The following is a 19,958-nucleotide window of genomic DNA, read 5'->3' on the forward strand; positions in this document are numbered from 1 at the left end:
GTGGAGATCCACGGGCAAACGTTTGAAGAACTGGAACTGCATCTTGGAGAATGTGGCATCTCCTCTGGGATGTCCCCGTTGCGATGCTACGCATCGGGGCCACTTCTAGGGCAGCGCAGCTGCTTCTCATGTAAACCAGACACACAGCAGAACTTTTTCTGCAGCAGACCTGTTTCCCATCACCGTGCCAGAGCGGTCACTCACCGCAGCCTGGAGGAAAGGCTCCTGTGACTCCCACCAGCAACACCACACGTTTCTGCAGGACCCAGAGATGTCCATGGCAAGAACAGGGAACAGCCTTGTGCTGTCGTTGGAGGGTGGGCAGAGGGGGAAGCAATTCCTGCCCTCCATTTACCCCCAAGAATGAGATCTGTGTGCAGACACCTTTTTTTTTGCTCCCCATTTACATAGTAAGGAAATGTATTAAACTTAGCAAGTGTTTGGATACCGCATGGTGTAAAAAATCCTCCGAGACCACAGATCCTTTCAGGGTGGTGATGGGATTAACACGATGTAAAAGGTTACAAGACAACACCGCGTACTTACACAACGTACACAACAACACTTGAGAAAGTTCCCAGCTCCTCCCACCGCAGGTGAACCACCACTGGGCTCCAGCAGCACTGGATGCTCCGACACAGCTCCACAACTGCACGACGGACAGGCTATGCTGACTGAACTTCCCTATGAAAGCCTCATCAGGAGCCTCTTGGTCCTGTTTCCCCCCCCTTTAAGTATACTTCTGAAAGAAAAAAAAAAGCCATGAAAAAGCTATTTGCATAAATATCATAACTTTTATTGTTCTGTTCACAGTTTTTGGAGAAACATTCCTAAATTACACAGTTATTCTCTCTTAAGAATTTGTGCCTTTTTCCAATTTGAATTTGCCTGGCTTCGATTGCCAGTGATTCTTGTTGTGTTGCTCTTTTTAAGATCAGAGAGCTGCAGTGTTCAGTATTTTCTATCCGTGAAGGTACTTGTGCACTGTAATCAAGACATTCTCAATTTTGGTAGATAAACTCAGCCAACTGAGTTTCCCTCTTGCCCCCTCTAAGGCATTTTCACGCTCCACCGGTAATTTTTGAATCTTTTTTTTGCATCCATTCCAATTACTCAGCTTCTCTTTTAAAATGTAAATATCCAAATTGCATCCGAAATTCCCAACTCTCACAGCTGAGACATACAGAAGTATAATCACTTACTGCTAACGGTAATTAAAAACAAGAACACATTCTTATTCATTAGTCTTTCACCCTGGGACTGCACTGGGAACACGTGGAGCTCTTGTTCACTCTGGTCCTGGGTGTGGATATTTTTGTCCTGGTAACATTTTATCAGTACCAATTTTACATCTATTTTCACCAGTGATCTGGAACCACTGACTCGGATCGGGTCCCAGCAGAACCCTTCCCATTTCACTACGGTTCTCTCTGAAGGACCTTCCAGAAGGGGCAATTGTCAGGCAACACCGAGCTTTGCAGGGGCCCAGATACACTTGGTTCACTCTAATCCCACAGAAAACTGAAAACCAAAGACAGAATGAAACGACTTTACATCGTGCTCCCTCAGTAACATTCACCTCCTTTTCCATCCCTTCCCTGGCAGTGTCAAGCTAGTTAAGCACTTCACCCGCCCCCCCCCGTCCTTTTGCCACCCCTCTGGCCGGCAGGGCGGACGGCCCAAGGCATCTCCCTTAGAAACACTGATACAGGGCCTACTGAATTATAAAATGTTAATTTTTAATATTAGGCATTGCTAATGAATGACATCACCTTTCCAGTTCTCTTACATCACCACTAGCAGTTCTACCACCTGCGTCTTGTAATGGTCCTTATCCTACCGCAAAGATTTCCTCTGAACTTCAGCTCTTTATCACCCTCTCCAAGCACTCCAACCCATACATTTTTATTTTCCTTTGGCTATTGCTTTCCTTATTAATTTTCTACACTTCATAACTCTCATTTTGAGTTGATTGCTGTCTGCTTCCCCTTTTCTTATTTGTTTTATATTACTTTACATCTAATTTTTCCCTTCATTTCATCACTGAAACAGGATGGGCGGTTAGCCAAAGTCGTCCCCCTTCTCGACTGCAAAATTGTTGGGGTTTTGGCCATTTAATAGCTTTCACTTAGAAAACTGCCAATTCTAATTCAGTTTCCCATCTAATTTCTTCTTCACTACCAGATTTGATATGAAATTCGCTCAGCTATGCCCTTCTGAAGCACCAATTACATTTATTAGAGGTTTGCATGGCTGTACGCCTAGCTTGAATGTAATCAGGCTTCCACAGTAACCACCAACTTCTAGTCCTGCGAGTCATTTATCTTTATCTGACACAAGACAAAACGGAGTAACTTCATGTTTCATGTCTAACACTGCATTAGAAAAACAGGTCTAGGACGTAGACAACAAACGTTAGCCCTTACTACTGGATTCCTTTCAACTGAAAATGAATATATACCTTTTTATTGTCCCTGTGAAGAGAAGCCAGGCTAACAGATGCACTGGCAGGTTAGTACCAGCTGGAAGTCAATGATAAGAGGCACATGTGTCTTGGAAAACTCTTCCTGTTCACTTCTTATATAATACTTTTCAAAAGTGTAATCATTTTTTTAACCACTCCAAAAAGCAGAGAAAAATAAAATACTTCTCAAACACTCTGAATACATTTACTAGCTTCGCGCACTGTCTGAGCACGACAGTCTTTCGTACTTTCTTTAGTATCATAAGCTACTTAAACAAGTTGCCTTTGCAATTTTCTGCTTCTCTAGCAGGCGCAAAAATTTAAAGCATGAGCTGAGTTTGCTGGACGTAGTCATGAGTCTGACTGCCACTGCCTCTTCACAGCTCAATTAACAGTGACTTCTCTTTCCAATTAGCCACCTTCATGCCCCCCTGTTTATAGTACCTTAGAATGTATTTGGCGTTCTAGATTGCCCAAACAATTCTTGACCTGAAACAAACACACAAGGGAGTTTTACAACACTTCTGGAGATATTAACAGCATTGACCTAGTGCTTCATTTGATAAACAATCCACACTGAACATAAAAGCGTGCTATTTCCGATAAATATGCTGCATTGAAACAGCAGAAAAAAAGCTGGAGACAGAAAGGAGATGGTTGACAAGCTCCATTGCTCCGAACGTTACACAGAGTGAAGAGGAAGAAGGAACAAATTTCATCAAAAAGGGAGCAGAAAGGCGAGTGGTTCCCTGGGATGGGAAAAGGCAGCCAGGTCCAGGGTTAGGCACGTCAAGGGCGCGCTCTGCTACGAAGCGCTCCTGTGGCCCAAAGTCAGGGAAGAGCAAGACTGGAAGGGCAATGGGAAGAAAGAGACTGAGATGGAAAATAAATAGGCAGCAGAGAAGAAAACTTGTTTAAAGGTTGGGCTGGGCTGAACATCGGTGCCTTTGCTGAGGAGCAGTGAAGGAACAAGGATGGCTCTTGATTGAACCAAAGGGCTGAGGGAGGGAATGGAGTGGGATTTGACAGCTCAGGCAGAACTGATCAGGAAAGAAATTGGGCTGGAGAGTCTGCAGCCTTCATGGAAACACTCTTTTGGGCTCAGAACTAAAGCAAAAATTCGTGGCTCCAATCGCGCTTGCGTGTGGCCTGCCCATGAAATAGGAAAACGAAACCTGCTGCTTCAGCTCTGCTCCACCGCTGCATAGGTGCTTAGGTCAGGAACGGGTGTCCATACGCACAATGTAAAGGATTAAATCCTGACACACACACGGGTTACAAGCAATACCATGATGGCATTTTTTAAGTTCAACTTTTAAAAACTGAATTATATGTATCTTAAGAGAATTTAAGATTATATGTGGTCAGGCACACAAATTTGGGCAGTTTTAGATGCCACCTGGGCAGCCTTAGCTCACTTTTACCGAAGGCTTGATCAGATACTGCAACATACTCACAAAAATTGGCCAAACTAACCGTGCAGAAACTTGGTTTTGCCATTTCCTAACTTCTGAGTGCTTGACTTTGTACGGCCTTAATAAAGGTCTTTTAAAAGTAGTTGTGTGTGGATAATTGTGTGTGGGAATTCTGCCAACTCAAACATGAGGGAGTTCAAGAGGCTTTTCTAATCTTGTGAGTTTATCCACTGAAGAAAAAGATTTGATTAAAAAAATGAAGTACAGCTAAACTGGGAACAATACTTTACTACAGGCTGTCCTTCATATGCACTTCGAAATCTTGAAAAAAAGAACCCCACAAAATTAGGAACTTATTAAATAGGAATGAAATGTACTGATGCAGAAACATAAACAGAAATGCCAGATGTATAATGTCAACTTGTAATATGCGGCTTCAATTAATTCTTCTTAATTCATTTGTTTTCTTAACTTCTTTTGTTTTGCCATCTGGAAAAGGCCATTTTCTAATGACAGACCATAGGAGGAAAGATCCAAAGTTCAAGTTTGCTTCAAGGAAAAGCAGCCTTGTTTCTGCACTCGTAGACTCCCCGTTCCTTTTTGTAGTTTTCACTCACGCAGGAGCTTCAGGACAAACTAAGGCCTGGACTGGGAGGCAAAAAGGTCTATGTGGAAGTTTAGTAAAAGTTCTGCTCTTCAAAGTATAAATGTGAAAGCAGTTCTGTAAAAGGAAATGAAGCCACAGGAAACGGTGGAGTAAATGACAGGTATACAGTCATTTTAGAAGTATGCAAGTGCATGCTTACTAGAGTATTAGATGTAAGAGATTTCTGGCTGGCTCCTGTGTTATTTTAAAAAACAATCTACATTTATCCAGTAAAAAAAAAAAAATCAATCCATTAATAAAACAAACAAAATTTATATTTAAGCAGATCCGAGTCGTGGAAACACACAATTACTTTGTCCTCGGAAGCTAATCAACATAACACCAACACAATGAGCAATGTCACTTTTGCACTGACACCCGTTAGACAAAGTGATTCGGTACACGCGAAGCTGTCGGCATAATGCAAAGAAATCTTAATTGGACATGGTCAAAGGATCAGCATTGCCCTGCTTGAACAATAAATCCCACTATTTATCTAACTGTAACAGATGATTTATACTGGCATTGTACCCCATTGTCATCTTTTAATGAAGGGTATCTAGAGAACTGCTAGGTTTCACTATATGAACAAGCAGCTTTCCTCAGTAGTTGCTTTTCTTTCTAAAATGCCTGAACATCGGTTTATACAAGTATTTTCTAATTAGTAAATTAAATTTGTAGTACCGCATACGGTACTGAACCAGTCTCACCCCTGTACAGATTTCTTTCTTCTTTTTGTATTAGTGTTTGACTCAAAAAAAAAAAAAAAAAAAAAATCTCAAATATGCACACTGAAATTCACTCACCACCTGTCCCTTCTCAACTTGCTCACTAGAGGATGTGAGTAATGGATATTAACCCATTTTCAAACAATGAAAAAGCGTCTCTTGGACCCCAGGCTGCTCCAGCGCTGCTGTGAAGTTCTATTGCAGCTGTAACCCAGCCACGACAAACATCAAGTTCAGAGTGCTTGTTTCACATGTTCTTTAATTTCAAACAGAGGGAACTTTGATTGTGTTTTTTTCTGAGTTACTTTATATAGAAAACAGAACTCAGGATATGGCATTTCAGGACATCACGTAGAGCAAGAGAAGTATGGTTTCAAAAACTGAGAATACTACAGTTAAGTCACTGTTGTGCCCGAGAATTAAGGAAGCGTTCCGATGAAGAGATGAAAGCGTCATACACGTTTTCCAAAGAAAAGGGATGACACAGTTTTCTTTCATTAGGCAATTGCAACATCAAGTATCTTAAGACATTAACAATCCATTTTTGTGTGCACACCACTATGTAAATCTGCTATCTGCTAAGTCAAGATTATAATAAGAATTGCAAGTTGACATGTGCAGCGAATAGAAACCCTTTATAGTTTATTGGTGAGAAGAAACTCTAGCGATTTGCAAAGTGAGGTTCCAACTTTATCCCACTAACAGCATTTCAGGACAAAAAAGTAACATGGAATACCACCATCAAGCTATTACAATCCCGTATTTTTAGAAAATTACATTATGGTACATCAATCCCTCTCCACAGGACACACATGGCATTATCCTGCTCTTCAACCCTTAAGGCTATTCAACAGGAACTTGAAACCGGGTGCCTAGCTGGCATATGCAATTGTTCCACTTGTGCATTCACAGCTGACAACTGCCAACGCGGAGCAATAGTTATGATCATTCATGCATGGAATATTTACTTTAAGGTGTGGATAACTACATGAAAATAGTAGAAACCATTTTCCATTCATTTCCCAGTACTAGGCTTCAAGACATTTTAGATACCTATTTGTACCAAATTTGCCCGAAGAGTGCAGACAGGAGTGTAAAGCTCCACAAAATGAAGAACTACCCAAGCAGCCTCTACTGGCTCTCACAAAAATTAACAATAAATGTATATGCAAGTGGGCATCCTAAAATAACAGTAAGGACAATAATTAGATTAAGTAATAACTTGATTTCTACGATCATGTATCAGTTACAGTTTTCTAATATCTGGTGGTGTGTGAGGACACCAGACAATAATCTTATTTAGAAACTCTATGTTTCATGCATAACTTCCTAAAATATACAATGCCCTCTAGAATAAGTCACTTTCTATGAATACTTCATGAAAACATTTGCTCTGGTGTCACCATGTAAGGAACAACTTCCGAAAGATCCAGGTGGCTTAAGAACACCCATCCAATATATTTTTGCAATGTATCTACAGACTGGCCTTTTAGGAACCTTGGGAGAAAAAAACATCCTTAGGTTTCTTTCTACGGCATATGAAAGAAGGGTCTGGTCAAACAGACAGGTAGTAAGGATTCCACTGATCGGTCATTTTATTTTAAGCTCAGCAAAAGCAAAGCATTAGCCAGACAATTTGGTGCTACTGTCTATTCAGGCTGTTGTCAGAAATGGTTAGGAAAGACCTCAGAATTTGGTTAAATTCCAAAATAAAAGCAGTTAAATTAACAGTCTTGTTTAGGACTGATGGTGTGGGTCAGCCCCAACTGCAGGCTATGGTTGGGACCAACAGATCCTTAACTAAGGTCCTCTGTTGGTCTCCTTGATCATGCGGTTGTAAGGCATCGTGGGTCAGCCCCAACTGCAGGCTATGATTGGGACCAACAGAACCTTAACTAAGGTCCTCTGTTTGTTGGTCTCCTTGATCATGCGGTTGTAAGGCATCCAGCAAAGCACGAGAGTGTTTTCTGGGACCTCTTTGTAATCCTGGAGTGCAAACAGCAAGAACAACTTTGCTCACAAATGATTTAAAGTTCCAAGTTGTCACAGATCACTGAGCAGTGACTACTGACCACTGGAAAGAGGGCAGACATTCTGCTGGCTTTCCCCTTCATCTGGGAGCTGCCTGTGCCAGCAAAGTCAACTGCGGTAGCTAACAGCGTGTGTAAAAATCTGCCTAGAACATTACTACAGATATACTCATAAGAGACCAGTTTAAAGCTTTGATGCTCCCCCTTTACCCTGCAAAGACAGCCTTTTTTCTTTTTTTAAACCAAACTTTTTTGAGGCTGTTTTTCAGCAGAAAAAAAGGCTCTCAAAACAAGTTAGTAACTTTTTTTTTTTTAAAGCAAGTTAGGAATTCAGCTCTTCTGATTACACATTTTTATTTTAGTGAGATCAAGATATCTACAGCCTCTTAAAAAATACTGCATAGCTCAGTCTCCCTTCAGTAAGGGTTTTCTCAAATATATTCTTCAAAGCCATGAAAACTAATTTTGCAACATCACTTGGAACCTTGTCTTTCTGGAAAGGTTCTTTTAAAATGTTTCATGTAGAAGTTTTCATTAGCTGCTTCTCCCTGGAAAGTATCTTCTTCTTGATCAGTTCTACCCAATTTGTCACACTGAACTCACTGCTTCGTTCTTTCCAGCTCATCTCCCATCTCCTCTGCCCTTTACAGGCAGACTTTAATAGCTTTGTCACTCCTATCCTGAGCATACAAGGCACTAGCAATTTAAAATGCTAAAGATACACCTCTCATTTCTGTTTAATCTTCTAGAAGTACTCCCAGAGTTGTGTTCGTAAGCTGAACACACCAGTTAAGATTTTCTCCCCCTATTTTCTTATTAAACCTTACAGAAAATTTCACTTATTTGCACTTGCAAAGCAGGAAACCCTTGAGACACAAGTGGAACAAATATAAAGGTCAACAAGAGTAGTAGACAGGCTGCAGCCCAAACACCTTTCTCAAGAAATCATAGGCATAATAAAGGAATGGAAGAAGTCACTTTTAAAAGACTTATTCTGAATCCTGAAAGGTGTTACAAGAACTTCTGTCACCAATGGTTTTTGGATCTACCATCTAAGGATATATGGGAATTTACCTGCTCAAAACCTACTTCATCTATTGAAGTTCAACATGTTAAAACACATTGAGTTTCTGTATTTTGTACTAAAAGTATGCTTAGAAACAAAACCTTACTTTCAACATGCTATCAAGCATCTTTACTGTACCCAACTAAACTGAAAAATGGGAAGTTACCTTGCACCTCAGCAGTCAGCACGGTTACTCTGAACAACACTTATGTATATCAGGCTCATGATGGGGCTGTTTGGATTGATTTTAAAATTAGGCTGGAAAAAAAAAAAATTCATCCTGAAACAAGGCTGCAAGTTTTCTTATGCCGTACACAAACTAAGTTGATGGAGAATACTGTTTCCACCCCCCCTCCCCCTAAAACTGTGATAACATGACAAAAGTAACAAAGGAAACATTAATTTGGGGGCTTTATTTAATTTTTCTTTTCTTTTTTTTTTTTTTTTTTCTTTAAGATGCTACATAGTCAAACAGGATTGGTCTTTTACGGCATAGGACTAGTTTACTACTAATATTTTTTCCCCTAGATAGACTTATTTACATACAAAAACAGTTTCCTGACCACTGTTTCTCCAATGCTCAGATGATCAAAACTCCCAACAATTGTGTAGTGCCCAAAACACCAGGAGGCAGAAGAATCTCGCATCACTACAGCAGCAAATTTTTAGTTCTAGTCACTGGCTTTAAACAGGTGCCTTTTCATACCATATAGTATTAGTCAATTTTGTGACAATAAGGAAACATGAGATGAAATACATTAAATAAGTTAAATATGCATTAAACATCTCTGAATAACATTTTAATTCAACTAAATGAACCAACAGCAATGTAGCTTGGTCCCTTTATGAGAACAAGGCATTGACCTTTATTCCAAATGAGCGTCATACCAGTCAATATATGCCTCTTAATGATGCCTAGCACATTCAGCATTGCCACATACAATTCTTTTCAGCTTCTCACTATTCATTTAAGTGCCAAGAAATTGGTAACTTGCACAGAGTTGAAGACACTGACAGAAACTGTTAAATTTATGAGCAGAATGGTGGATTAACGTATTTTACAGAAGTTATCAACACCTCCTGCCTAACCCAGCTCCAAACATCCAATAGGGCCAGCTCCAGCAGTGGAGGGACAGTTTTTTCTATTTTTCCTTTTTTTTTTCTTTTTTTTTTTTTAAAAAGAGGTAATCCAGCAACATGTACCAGGGTCTAAGAATGTTTAAAATGACATATACAATATTCCGTTGTAGTGTTAAATCATGATTTTCTCCCCACTTTCATGGCTGAAGCATATTCTCTTTCGTTCATTCACTCATTGTACATTTTAAACTTTCTAGATTATGTTACAGAGTATTTGTGCAGGGGTAATTTAAAGGCAAGACCTGTGAGATGTCATACATTAATTTTTTTTTTTTAAACATTGTTATGAATAAATTTAATCCAATGATATGGCAGAACCATCAAACCAATTTACATTTTCCAGCATGCTGCCTCTACAAGGCTATTTTTCCTATAATTACACCAAAGACAAAGAACAAAACCACCAAAGCAAGTAGTCTGGAGCTGAGCCCTTCGTCCTTGACAGCAGCTGCAGAAGCAGATATTGGGTTGTTCGTCTGCGGTGCCTTCCTCATCCGCAGTCCATCTTCTTCCTAAAGGAAGATATATTGATTACTTCTACTGAAAAAAAAAAACAAAAAAGCTTTAAATGTTCACCCTTACCATGTTTGTTTTAGGTGGGCATAATAAAATAGGCAAAAGCTAATTTACAGCTAATTTAGAGCTCTATTTCCTAGATAATCCTGAGACGGCAAGGGTAGTGAGGTAAGAGTGGAATTCTGTATCTACTTGACTAGCAGAGCAAAAAACACATGCTCTTGGAAGTTTCTCCTCTAAGGTAACAGGGCAAGCAATGAGGAACCCTGCAAGAACACTTGTCCGAGGTCTGGAGACAGCTCCAGAATTTCAACAACAATGATGGAGGGAATGGCACGAAGATGCTTTTCTCGTTCTGAAGCAAATATAGTGCTGTGAGGGAAAATGCTTTTCAATATAACTAAGACAGGTTGTGAAAAATATGCAACTTTAAGGCAATTATACTCATCATTCCCCTAGTTAGATGTCACAAACAAATTTTACCAGCATTTGAAGGGAAATTTATTTCCTCCATCATATTAATGCTGACATTTTGACATGAAACTAATGGCAATAATTAGGATATATTCTCGGTATGAGTTTGACAGCTCTCTTGATTTAAAGATGTATGAGACAACAAATAAAACTACATCATAACGCCAGATATTACCACTAATCACTGGAGACTATCTTCCCCACATCTTGGTCTAAACTACCGTGCGGCACAGCTGTGTGTTAGCACACTCCATCCACACACAGGGCACTTTGGGAGATGGTAAAGTGAGACTTTTGTGACCTGACTTGCACACAGCTGAAGCAACGGTGTTAGACTTCATGCAATACAGCATTATAGTGCAAACGTGTAAGATACTGAAGCAAAAGCCTCGTCTAGACAGAAAAAAATACTAAAAAAATAAAATTGTAATAAAAGTTATCGCGGCCTTATAAATTGACTGTCAGATAAGTGACATTTAAAAGGCTCAGTGTTTCTCACTTTTGACTTTAAAGCAGCACCTAATGTACTGGAGGAAAACTTTTTTTTTTAAAATTATTATTTATTAATTAAAAGTCACAGACTGCCTGATATCTCACTACTGCTTTAAGTCTGGATAGGGACAACTGACTTTTGTAAACAACGAAGTGTTGTTTATTTTACTGCTAGAAACAGCACATTTTCATTTTAAATATTTCAACTTCCTTTTGACAGTGACTCCAGCTTGACACTGACAGCACCTGGTGGCTAGCAATAATTTAAGTTTGTTTTCTGATGTTTCTAACACTCCACAAAGGAACAAACAGCTCACCGTTCTGTCACAGTAAGACATCAGCTCAATGCTAGATATCTCCTGCAGAGTGTTTATTCAAGACTGATTTGCAAAAAAATAAAATCATATAGCACTTATAGCATTGTGAGACACTGGCAAAACAAGAACACAAGGAAAAGTTAAGCTTGTGTCTCAGCTGTATACATATATTATTTCTATGTGCAAAACAAAACCAGTTTACAAGTGTTTAAACAATTTCTTGGTGCATCAGCCAGCCCAGCAGCATCAGAGCTGACAGAACAGAGTTCCTTTCATTGGGCTCCAACAGCCACAAATTCTGAATTTTTATTGGTGCCGTTATCTATGAAACTAGACATTTACAGCAAAGGAAACTACTGTAAAGAGAGTATTTTAGCATGGTGATAAAGGCTTCTCAATTACTTGATTTCACAGTGATGTTCTGGATATGACAGGAAGCATATTTCCTATTAATCTGTCTTACTTTGGTCATTTCAACTGCATATTATAGGTGCAATTACTAAAACACTCAGTATTTGCACAACGCTGCCCTCAAGCTCCCATCAGTTTGAGAGAACAGGGCCAAATCCAACACTGGATGCTGAATTCAGACTGAGAAAATTAGGTGGGAAAAGCAAAAGAAGAAAAAAAAAAGATGGAATTCATTACTTTGGGTTGCTATCCAATTGGTTTCTCTGACTGCATGACTTGTATACTCTTTCAAAGGAAGCATTTATTTCAACACTTTTTTCTCAGTTTACAGAAAGAAACCTAAATTATCTTTTAATTTATAGACAATATTAAAATATCGTGCCAGGGTCAGGTAACCAAACCTTTAAGTTGAAAGCTTCTTTTTCAGGAAAGGGATAAATCTGAAAAAAAAAAGAAGTATCTTTACCTTAAACTGTTTATTCTCCTCCCGTAACCTCTGAACTTCTACTTGAAGCCTCTTATAGTCTTCCATTACTTTCTTAACTTCAGTGTCATCCAAAGAAGAACTTATTGATTTAGACATTACAGAGGAATCTGTCTTTGTTGCAGTTGTGGATACAATTTTATTTATTTCTATGTCATGCTGTTAAAAAAGGATACAGTGATTTTTGGTTAGTTATTAACACCACACCACACAACACACCTGATATTTAGGAGGAGAATCAGGTAAAATTGTCTGTGCACACCTGAAACGTGCCTGTATCAAAAGAAATAGACAACATTTTTCTCTCTGTAACCTTTACTTCCCCTTCCTGTTTCACAGAGAACACCAGATCAGCAGCAGTAAGTGCAGACAGAATGACCTCGACTGTTCAGTCCCTGCATATATAGAAAAGGAAATATCCTTAGACCATGTCCCACAGCCTGAACGAGAACTTACTTGCTCACAGTCTGCTTATGGACTATTAGTGCCCTCCTCACCCTTCCCTCCTCAAGCACAACACAAGCAGCTACTCCAGTAACCAGGGTGTTACCCACCTGCCCTGCTGCAGTTCCCTCTCTTCACTCCCCACAGCTGGCCATCACCTCTCCATCCTTCTGCGCTTCTCTGGTGGTGAAGGAACTTGCAACCCAAGCTAGGAAACAAGCTGCACACCTCCAAACCCTCATCTCTTTCCTGCCGTTGCATCCTCTCCATGTTCTGCACTTTAGAATGCAAAGGGTCTGGCTCTCACAAAACCCAAACCACTCTCTCCCCACTCAAACTGCCACCAAAGTCTTAACATGAAGATTTTATTTACATGAATAAAGTAATAGGATCTTGTCACTACTCATGCTTTGTTTTTCTCTAATGAATTTTAGGGATTATAGAAAAAATTACGACTAAACAGAATAGCTATTAAGTTTCATTTAATTCGGATTTTTTCCTTCCTCTCATCACACCTCTAAACTGGAAACACAGAAAGCACCCTGGCCTAAAGCAAAAGCACCTACTTATAGAGCAAATGTTCACTGCCTGGGGCAGGTAGAGCAGACATAGTGAGGCTACAATAGCAATATTGTAACAATACAAAATCATAACTACAAGCTGTCCAGTGCAAGGTGGAGGAACAATTGTGCCTTCAGTACCTGCATACTAGGAAACATTTTTCTGTTTATTCACTCCATTATCAGTTCCACATTTGACATTACATACTTCCATTAGAAATTAATGTGTTCATTACCCTAACAAAAAAGGATCCTACAATATTATAGCTGCTAATTGCAATATAATCCCTAACTGCATTTGTGTCTTCCTTACTATTTTTCTACCAATTTACTTGCTAAAAATCAGCATTGTAATCACCACAATGGAGCAGGTGCACCTCAAAGCGACTGTGGCTGTGGATAAGCCTATGCTGTAGCAGGTACAGCCCTGGAGAGACTGTGGTGCACAGATAAGGCTCCACTTGGAGCAGAGACAGCAGTCTGTGGGTAAGTGCAAGCTGGAGCAGGGGTGGGGTTCACTGCAACGTTAAACCTGATGGTCTGGTCCAAAGGGACCAGAGGTGGAGATTGTGATGGAAATACCTTTAAATTGTTGTAACCCAGGGTTTGAGTTGCATGTCATGGGAATTACTATAGCAGTAACCACCCAAACCAGTGGAGGACAAGCCTTACAAGAAGCAGCGCAAGTGCAGCAGTGACCTGACCTGAGCTGGCTTTGGTGCCCAGTAACTCCATGCAACACAGCACCTCTTCTGCCCTGAGCAACCACCATAGGAGATGGAGCCCAAAGTCATGGACTGCATGAACTCCATGGACATTTTGTGGACGTTTCTGGACATTTTACAGGGGTGGTCCATAGACTAAGGGAATGATATCTGCGTATTATATCAAGGATGGGAAGGAGTGTCGTGGTTAACGAGGCTGTACTGGATAGTGTGGGACCTGAGCATGATGTAAATGGTAGGGAATAAGGGGTGCACAAGGAGCTGGGAGGGGACACGGCCGGGACCGCTGACCCCAACTGACCCCAGGGGTATCCCACACCGTATGACGTCATACCCAGCACATAAAGCTGGGGGAAGAAGAAGGAAGGGGGGGGTGTTCGGAGTGATGGCGTTTGTCTTCCTATGCAACTGCTAGAGTGATGGAGCCCTGCTTTCCTGGAGATGGCTGAACACCCACCTGCGCCCATGGGAAGCAGGGAATTAATTCCTTGCTTTGCTTTGCTTGTGTGCGCAGCTTTTCCTTTCCCTATTGAACTGTCTTTATCTCAGCCCATGAGCTTTCTCTTTTACTCTTCTGATTCTCTCCCCCATCCCACGAGGGGGGAGTAAGCAAGCGGCTGTGTGGGGCTGAGTTGCCAGCTGGGGTTAAACCACAATGCAAGGAAGGACAGGGGATTGCTGGACAGGCAAATTTCTATTGGTAACAGTTATAACTGCTTCAGTGTAAACTCTGAGCTTTATGTCCATCCATCAGCATCTTTCAAATTTTTAAAAAATAATCTTTATCCTGTGATCCTTCACTAAATGAAAACAGATCAGCTCAAAGACTTCTTTGTATTTGTGTTGCACTTACATTATTCAAATCAGCTGCTACTTACATTAAGCATTACTAAGATTTTAAATAGTTTATATTGTGTTTTCAAAGGGTGATGCCATCCAGGCAGTGAAATGGGGTTCTGTCTTTTGCTTATATAGCTGTCTGTATAAACATGTCATTTTACATGATTTACTGTGGTATTAAGTTAGAACACTCAATATGCATCTGAAAATACTCACAGGCTTATCATTTTCCGCTGGTAGCTCAAACACACACCTAAGTTTCGAATCCATGAGCTCTTCTGGTTTTGCTTCTTTCCACTGGAATAATTTAATATTAATTTAAAATTAAACATATTACTATAATAAGGCAGATAGAAAATACAGTGTATTATGTAAACAAATCACATCATCTTACTCAGGAAAAATTGCACAGGGGTTTATCATGTTACCATTAACTACATACATGATGAAAAATGAAACCGAATACTTAACTGAGTGGTATTGCAAAGAAAGACCAGATACTATGAAGGAAGTCTTACTAAATAGTCTGAAACTCACACAGGTAATTTATCAGAGAACTGGGAATTGTGTAAGAGTAATTAGCATAGATGGGGGAGTGATGAAAAAAAAAAAAAAAAAAAGGAATTAAAAGGAAGGGAAAGGGGGACCCAAACCCAAACCCAAATCAGTAACGATGTCAGTTCTCAAGTCTTTGTTCAGTAGAGTTCCTACTCAAGGTTTTCAAATTTCACATGAGGTTTTCTTCCTGACTGGTATGAACTACAGGACTGTTCTTCCCCCTCCTTGTTTTCCACCTCCTTATTTTTCAGCATCAATGTCTAACAATAGCAGGAGGTGTGCAACATCTAGAAAGGGACAGCTTCCCCTCTCATCCTTCTGTCCCCTTCAACTAGGGAGTCTACCATAAAAAACTTTCCTTCCAACATCTTTAATAGGGATTAACAGTTATAAATCTTTGCTTGATATCAGCTGTAACCCTGAAGTGAAAAGATTGATTCATCATAGTGATATACAGCAAGAAGTGTCCACAATTATGTCCTGGAGTTCTTGTATGCTTCGTTTCACTCTGACCATACTTCTGGTAGCATGACATTGCTCAGCATATCTCATGTAGGCATCAAATTATGGCTAACCCCTGTGCAACCTGAAGAAGTATTTGACTCATTCTAAATAGCTGAATCGTCCTTCAGCTCTTCTGGGGCTGAAGTCAGAATTCTATTTTGAGCTCGCTGGCTGCCTGTGAAGTGTCGAAAGCTTTGTAGTACTCCAGTAATTTGTCTCACCTGTTTATCCAGAATTGGAAGAGATTTTGGGAGTGGTAACAAAACTGAGAACTGATCAAGTGTTATAGGAAAAGAAATATTGGTCTGGAGAGCTCTGGAAAACTGAAAGGGCCATCTAGGTCCTAAAAAACATTCTTTGCCAGCAGAATAACATTTTTCATTGTATAAAATAACTCACAAAAATTAAAAGAGTTAGAAAGAAAGGCAGACTGGCTTATCTTTCTAGTCATGCAGACATTTTATTACTACTGCTGTTTCTCCCACTGGATCTTATTTTGAGGCCATTAAACAAATACAGTTCCACAAATCTCTTTCAGAATGGAAATTCTTAACCCTGTATAGCACTGCAGCTTTGAAAAGCTACTCAGAAGAAGATGCATATTGTAAAGACTATTGTAAAAAAGCCATGATATGTACTCTTGAGTTTTTTTGCAGTTGGCTTTTTTGTTTAAGTTACACACATACATACTAACACACACAAGCCCCACATTTCGGAGTAATGGCCTTTTTTTCCTTTTTTATTGTGCCCTCAATAGCTACTGAGTATTCTCTCAAGCTAACAAAAGCTAGACTGGAGAAAGCTTCTTTGTGCCTTCTTGCAGTAGCAAACCTTACTGTTACAGGAAAGCCACCAGTTGACATACCAGTTTGTTCCTTTCCAAGTTGTCTTAATGTACCCTGACATCTTATTTCTACGACTTTTGTCCTTCGCTTCAGCACATACATGCTTCTGTTACTTTCATTTGTAATCCACAGGACAAAATCTCTGAGGGCCTTTCATTTACCTAAGCCACAATAGACACAGGTAGGGATAAAGAAAAATACAATACTTGTAAATCATCTTCCTCACTCTTGCTGGGAAAAGGAGCTGCTCAAGGAAAGACTCAAGACAGAACAGAGGCATAAGATATAAAAGATGCCACAGACTCAGAATATATTCTTAGCATATATATTTCAAGTTGGCCCTTCTAAAAAATTATATATTGAAAAAAAAAATTAAAACTACTTAACACTTGTTTCATGGCTTGGTATTCCATTTACTGACAGCAGCATCCTAAAGAAGCAACCACAGATACCAACTGTCTTTCCTGGGGCTCAAAATAAACAGAAAACACCTTGCCATGTACAGAGATGGAAATCTGGCAAAGCTTTCAAGGATCATTCCAGTGTGGTTTGACAACAGCCCTTAAGCAACACAGTAAAAGGTCTTATAAAATTATACAATCAAAGAAATCCATTTTAGTTAATTTCAATACTTACTACTGCTTCCATATCTGAAGTATCAGCTGGAGCAAACATAGACTGAACCATAAACTTGTGTTTACTTTTCTCATTAGGGTCATAGTCAAAAGGCTGTAGCATCACTGCAAGAAAAACCCCAAAACACATTATGTTAACATTGCTCTGATGCAGAGTCATGTGATAATGATATAGTTACTAGATTTGAGAAATACAAACATTAAAATATTTTCAAGCTGTATGTCCGTTCTGACCAAACCAGCAGCTGAGATCAGGAACCTCACTTTAAAACAAAATTGTAAAAGAAGATAAGGGAAACAGACTTTGTCAGTCTGCCTAGATTTTTGTCTGAGAATTTTGGAAATGCTGATCACTGTGCAATATTCCGTACACAACTGTGGCAAGATAATAATAGTAATTTATAGTAAACAGGATAATTTACATATCTTCTGGGACAGAGGGGGAAATTCTCAAAGAAAGCATCTTTTCTTCTTCCTCCATCCTTGGGGCAGAAGTAACAAGCTGGCATTTTGAGTAGTTGTACACACAGTATTGCTGATGGTTCCTGAGAAAAGCTACAGAGGCAAAGTCAAACATTTTAAACCTTGAGGTTCAAGTCTCAGGATGGAAATTTCCTCTACAAAGTTTAAGAGTCTCATGGTATTTGTTTTATCAAGTACAAGTATTTCTCTTCCAAAAATAAGTTGCTGAAAGTTTGTTACTAATTTATAGCTGGAAGTTTACAGTTAAATACTATATAAACTTTGCCTCTGAAAGCTATACAAGAAATGTACTTCTCTCCATTGAAAAATCACAAACATTCCAGAACTTACTTGTGCAGAAAATGACTGTGTTCAGGGGGCAGAGAGCGCAAGGAAGAGATTGTGTGTGCTTTTTTTGTTTATAAATTGAATATTAGGAATTTCCGTATCTTTCTTTTTGGGTAAAGAGGTAACACGTTAACGTAACTTGAAGAGGGAAGGGTTATGTGTTTCATTTACACGGAATATTCTTTTATCACAGTGGTCACTTAGAACCCTTACATTTTGCAAATGACACCTGCTACTGTGACATTAACAAAATCTGGTTTGGTTTCAACGTGAGACAGAACATATGTGAAAATAAGCAAAGCAGTTTACACAAACATATTATTAGATATTGCAAAAAGCTACCACCCCCTCAAATTTAAAATGAAGCTTGCATATACTGCAATTACTGCTAACAAAAAATGGTGTAAGGTTTAAAAATTCACATTTTACGACCCATGAGGCTACTTCAGTCTCTCAATTCAATCACTGAGAAGCAGTTCAAGAATTAGGATTACTTTCAAGTACTAGTGCTATTAACATTATGTGCCCAAATTCATATGCACTAATTGCAGGGGTTTGTGGTATAAAAATGATATCCAAAGATCCCATTTATTGCAACTGAAGACAAGTCAAACCAATCTGCCTCCTTCAGTGAGCAGAATATGTTATGGCTTTGCCATCTTTATCATACACACAATCTGTGTCTATCAACAACCACATGCCTTTTAAAGCCAGAAGAGAAGGAAGACAGCAAATTCTCACAGATGAGGTGCTCTAAAAATTATTATACCTTTTTAACTTACCTTGCAGTAATCAAATACTAATCCCAAACAAATGTTTGCAAATTAACAGGCTACTTTTAAAACTATTTTTCCAAACAGAAGTGACTGCACTGTGAAAGCACATATATTTCAACATTGCATGATACAACACTGAAGAGCAGCAGCGTAATTTTTTCTCCCCTGTAGTAAACACCTAACTTATTTCAAATCTACAGAATGTGTAAGATCCAACTGGGTAGTTAAAACTATCCACTGTTTATGGAACTTCTCCAGATCTGCAGTTCTATCAGTTTGCTTTGCTGAGTGCAAGCTCATTTGAAAATCATTATTTCCCAAGTGATAGTGCTGAAGCCATTCTCGAATGCCAAACGATTGCTGCTCTGAATTCCATTCACTGAATAGTAAGAGCAAGCAGCTAGAGAGGGCTTGACAGTACAAATTTTGTTAGCACTTGTATTTTTAGATCAATACATGAAAGCCACATTGACACAAATTATTCAGCAAACGTCTTGTAAGCCAGATGGGAAGCTCAAAAATATGTACTTTGTTCAAGAGGAAACCAAACTATTTCAACATTTATTCACATACTATTGGGGGGGTTCTGTGAAAGATCAGTTCCACGTAGCTGCTCTAATTGCTGGAGAATTTGCTACTGTGAATGTTGCTCCTTTGTTTTGACTGGAAATTCCATACCTTGTGCAAGAACTGCGTGAAAAGCATACGTCCCTACAAAATGCCTTATCAAATTAAGTCATCTCCTCTGATCAAAAGCTTCTGACCAGCTTTCATCAGAACCCAGAGTTCTAAGAAACAAAATGATTAACATGATCTTCAAGTTTACTAGCACCAGCATCCATTAGGCAGAGATATGTATTTCAACCACTTTCGAAACTACAGCTAAAGCTCCAGAAGTATTCTAACACAAGCAAAAACTGCAAAGTCATTGAGATCAATGGAACAGGGAGTAACGCAAGTTATATTTGGTAGCCCACTTCTCTCTCTCAAAATTCAAACATGAAGGACCAGCCTTGTGTACATCCTGTTCTGAAACGTTTCTGAAGAAATGGATACCGGTTTTCTCACACATTCCTGC

The 19,958-nt window shown here is 39.3% G+C and overlaps 1 protein-coding gene across 1 annotated transcript in view; it reads right to left on the reverse strand.

Annotated features, from left to right (window-relative positions):
• Positions 1-811: 811 nt before the first annotated feature.
• The window catches only part of VAPB (VAMP associated protein B and C), a gene marked incomplete at its 5' end in the record, with an annotated part of 31,218 nt that continues 12,071 nt past the window's right edge, over positions 812-19,958 (reverse strand). The window contains 5 exons of the mRNA XM_035900851.1: positions 812-7,048; positions 7,144-10,001; positions 12,166-12,342; positions 14,969-15,049; positions 17,296-17,399. Coding sequence (XP_035756744.1) covers positions 9,843-10,001; positions 12,166-12,342; positions 14,969-15,049; positions 17,296-17,399 — 521 coding nt within the window. The remainder of the gene's footprint in view (positions 7,049-7,143; positions 10,002-12,165; positions 12,343-14,968; positions 15,050-17,295; positions 17,400-19,958) is intronic.

The sequence above is a fragment of the Egretta garzetta genome, unplaced genomic scaffold (assembly GCF_000687185.1).
Source record: "Egretta garzetta isolate BGI_Z169 unplaced genomic scaffold, ASM68718v1 scaffold188, whole genome shotgun sequence".
NCBI lineage: Eukaryota > Metazoa > Chordata > Aves > Pelecaniformes > Ardeidae > Egretta > Egretta garzetta.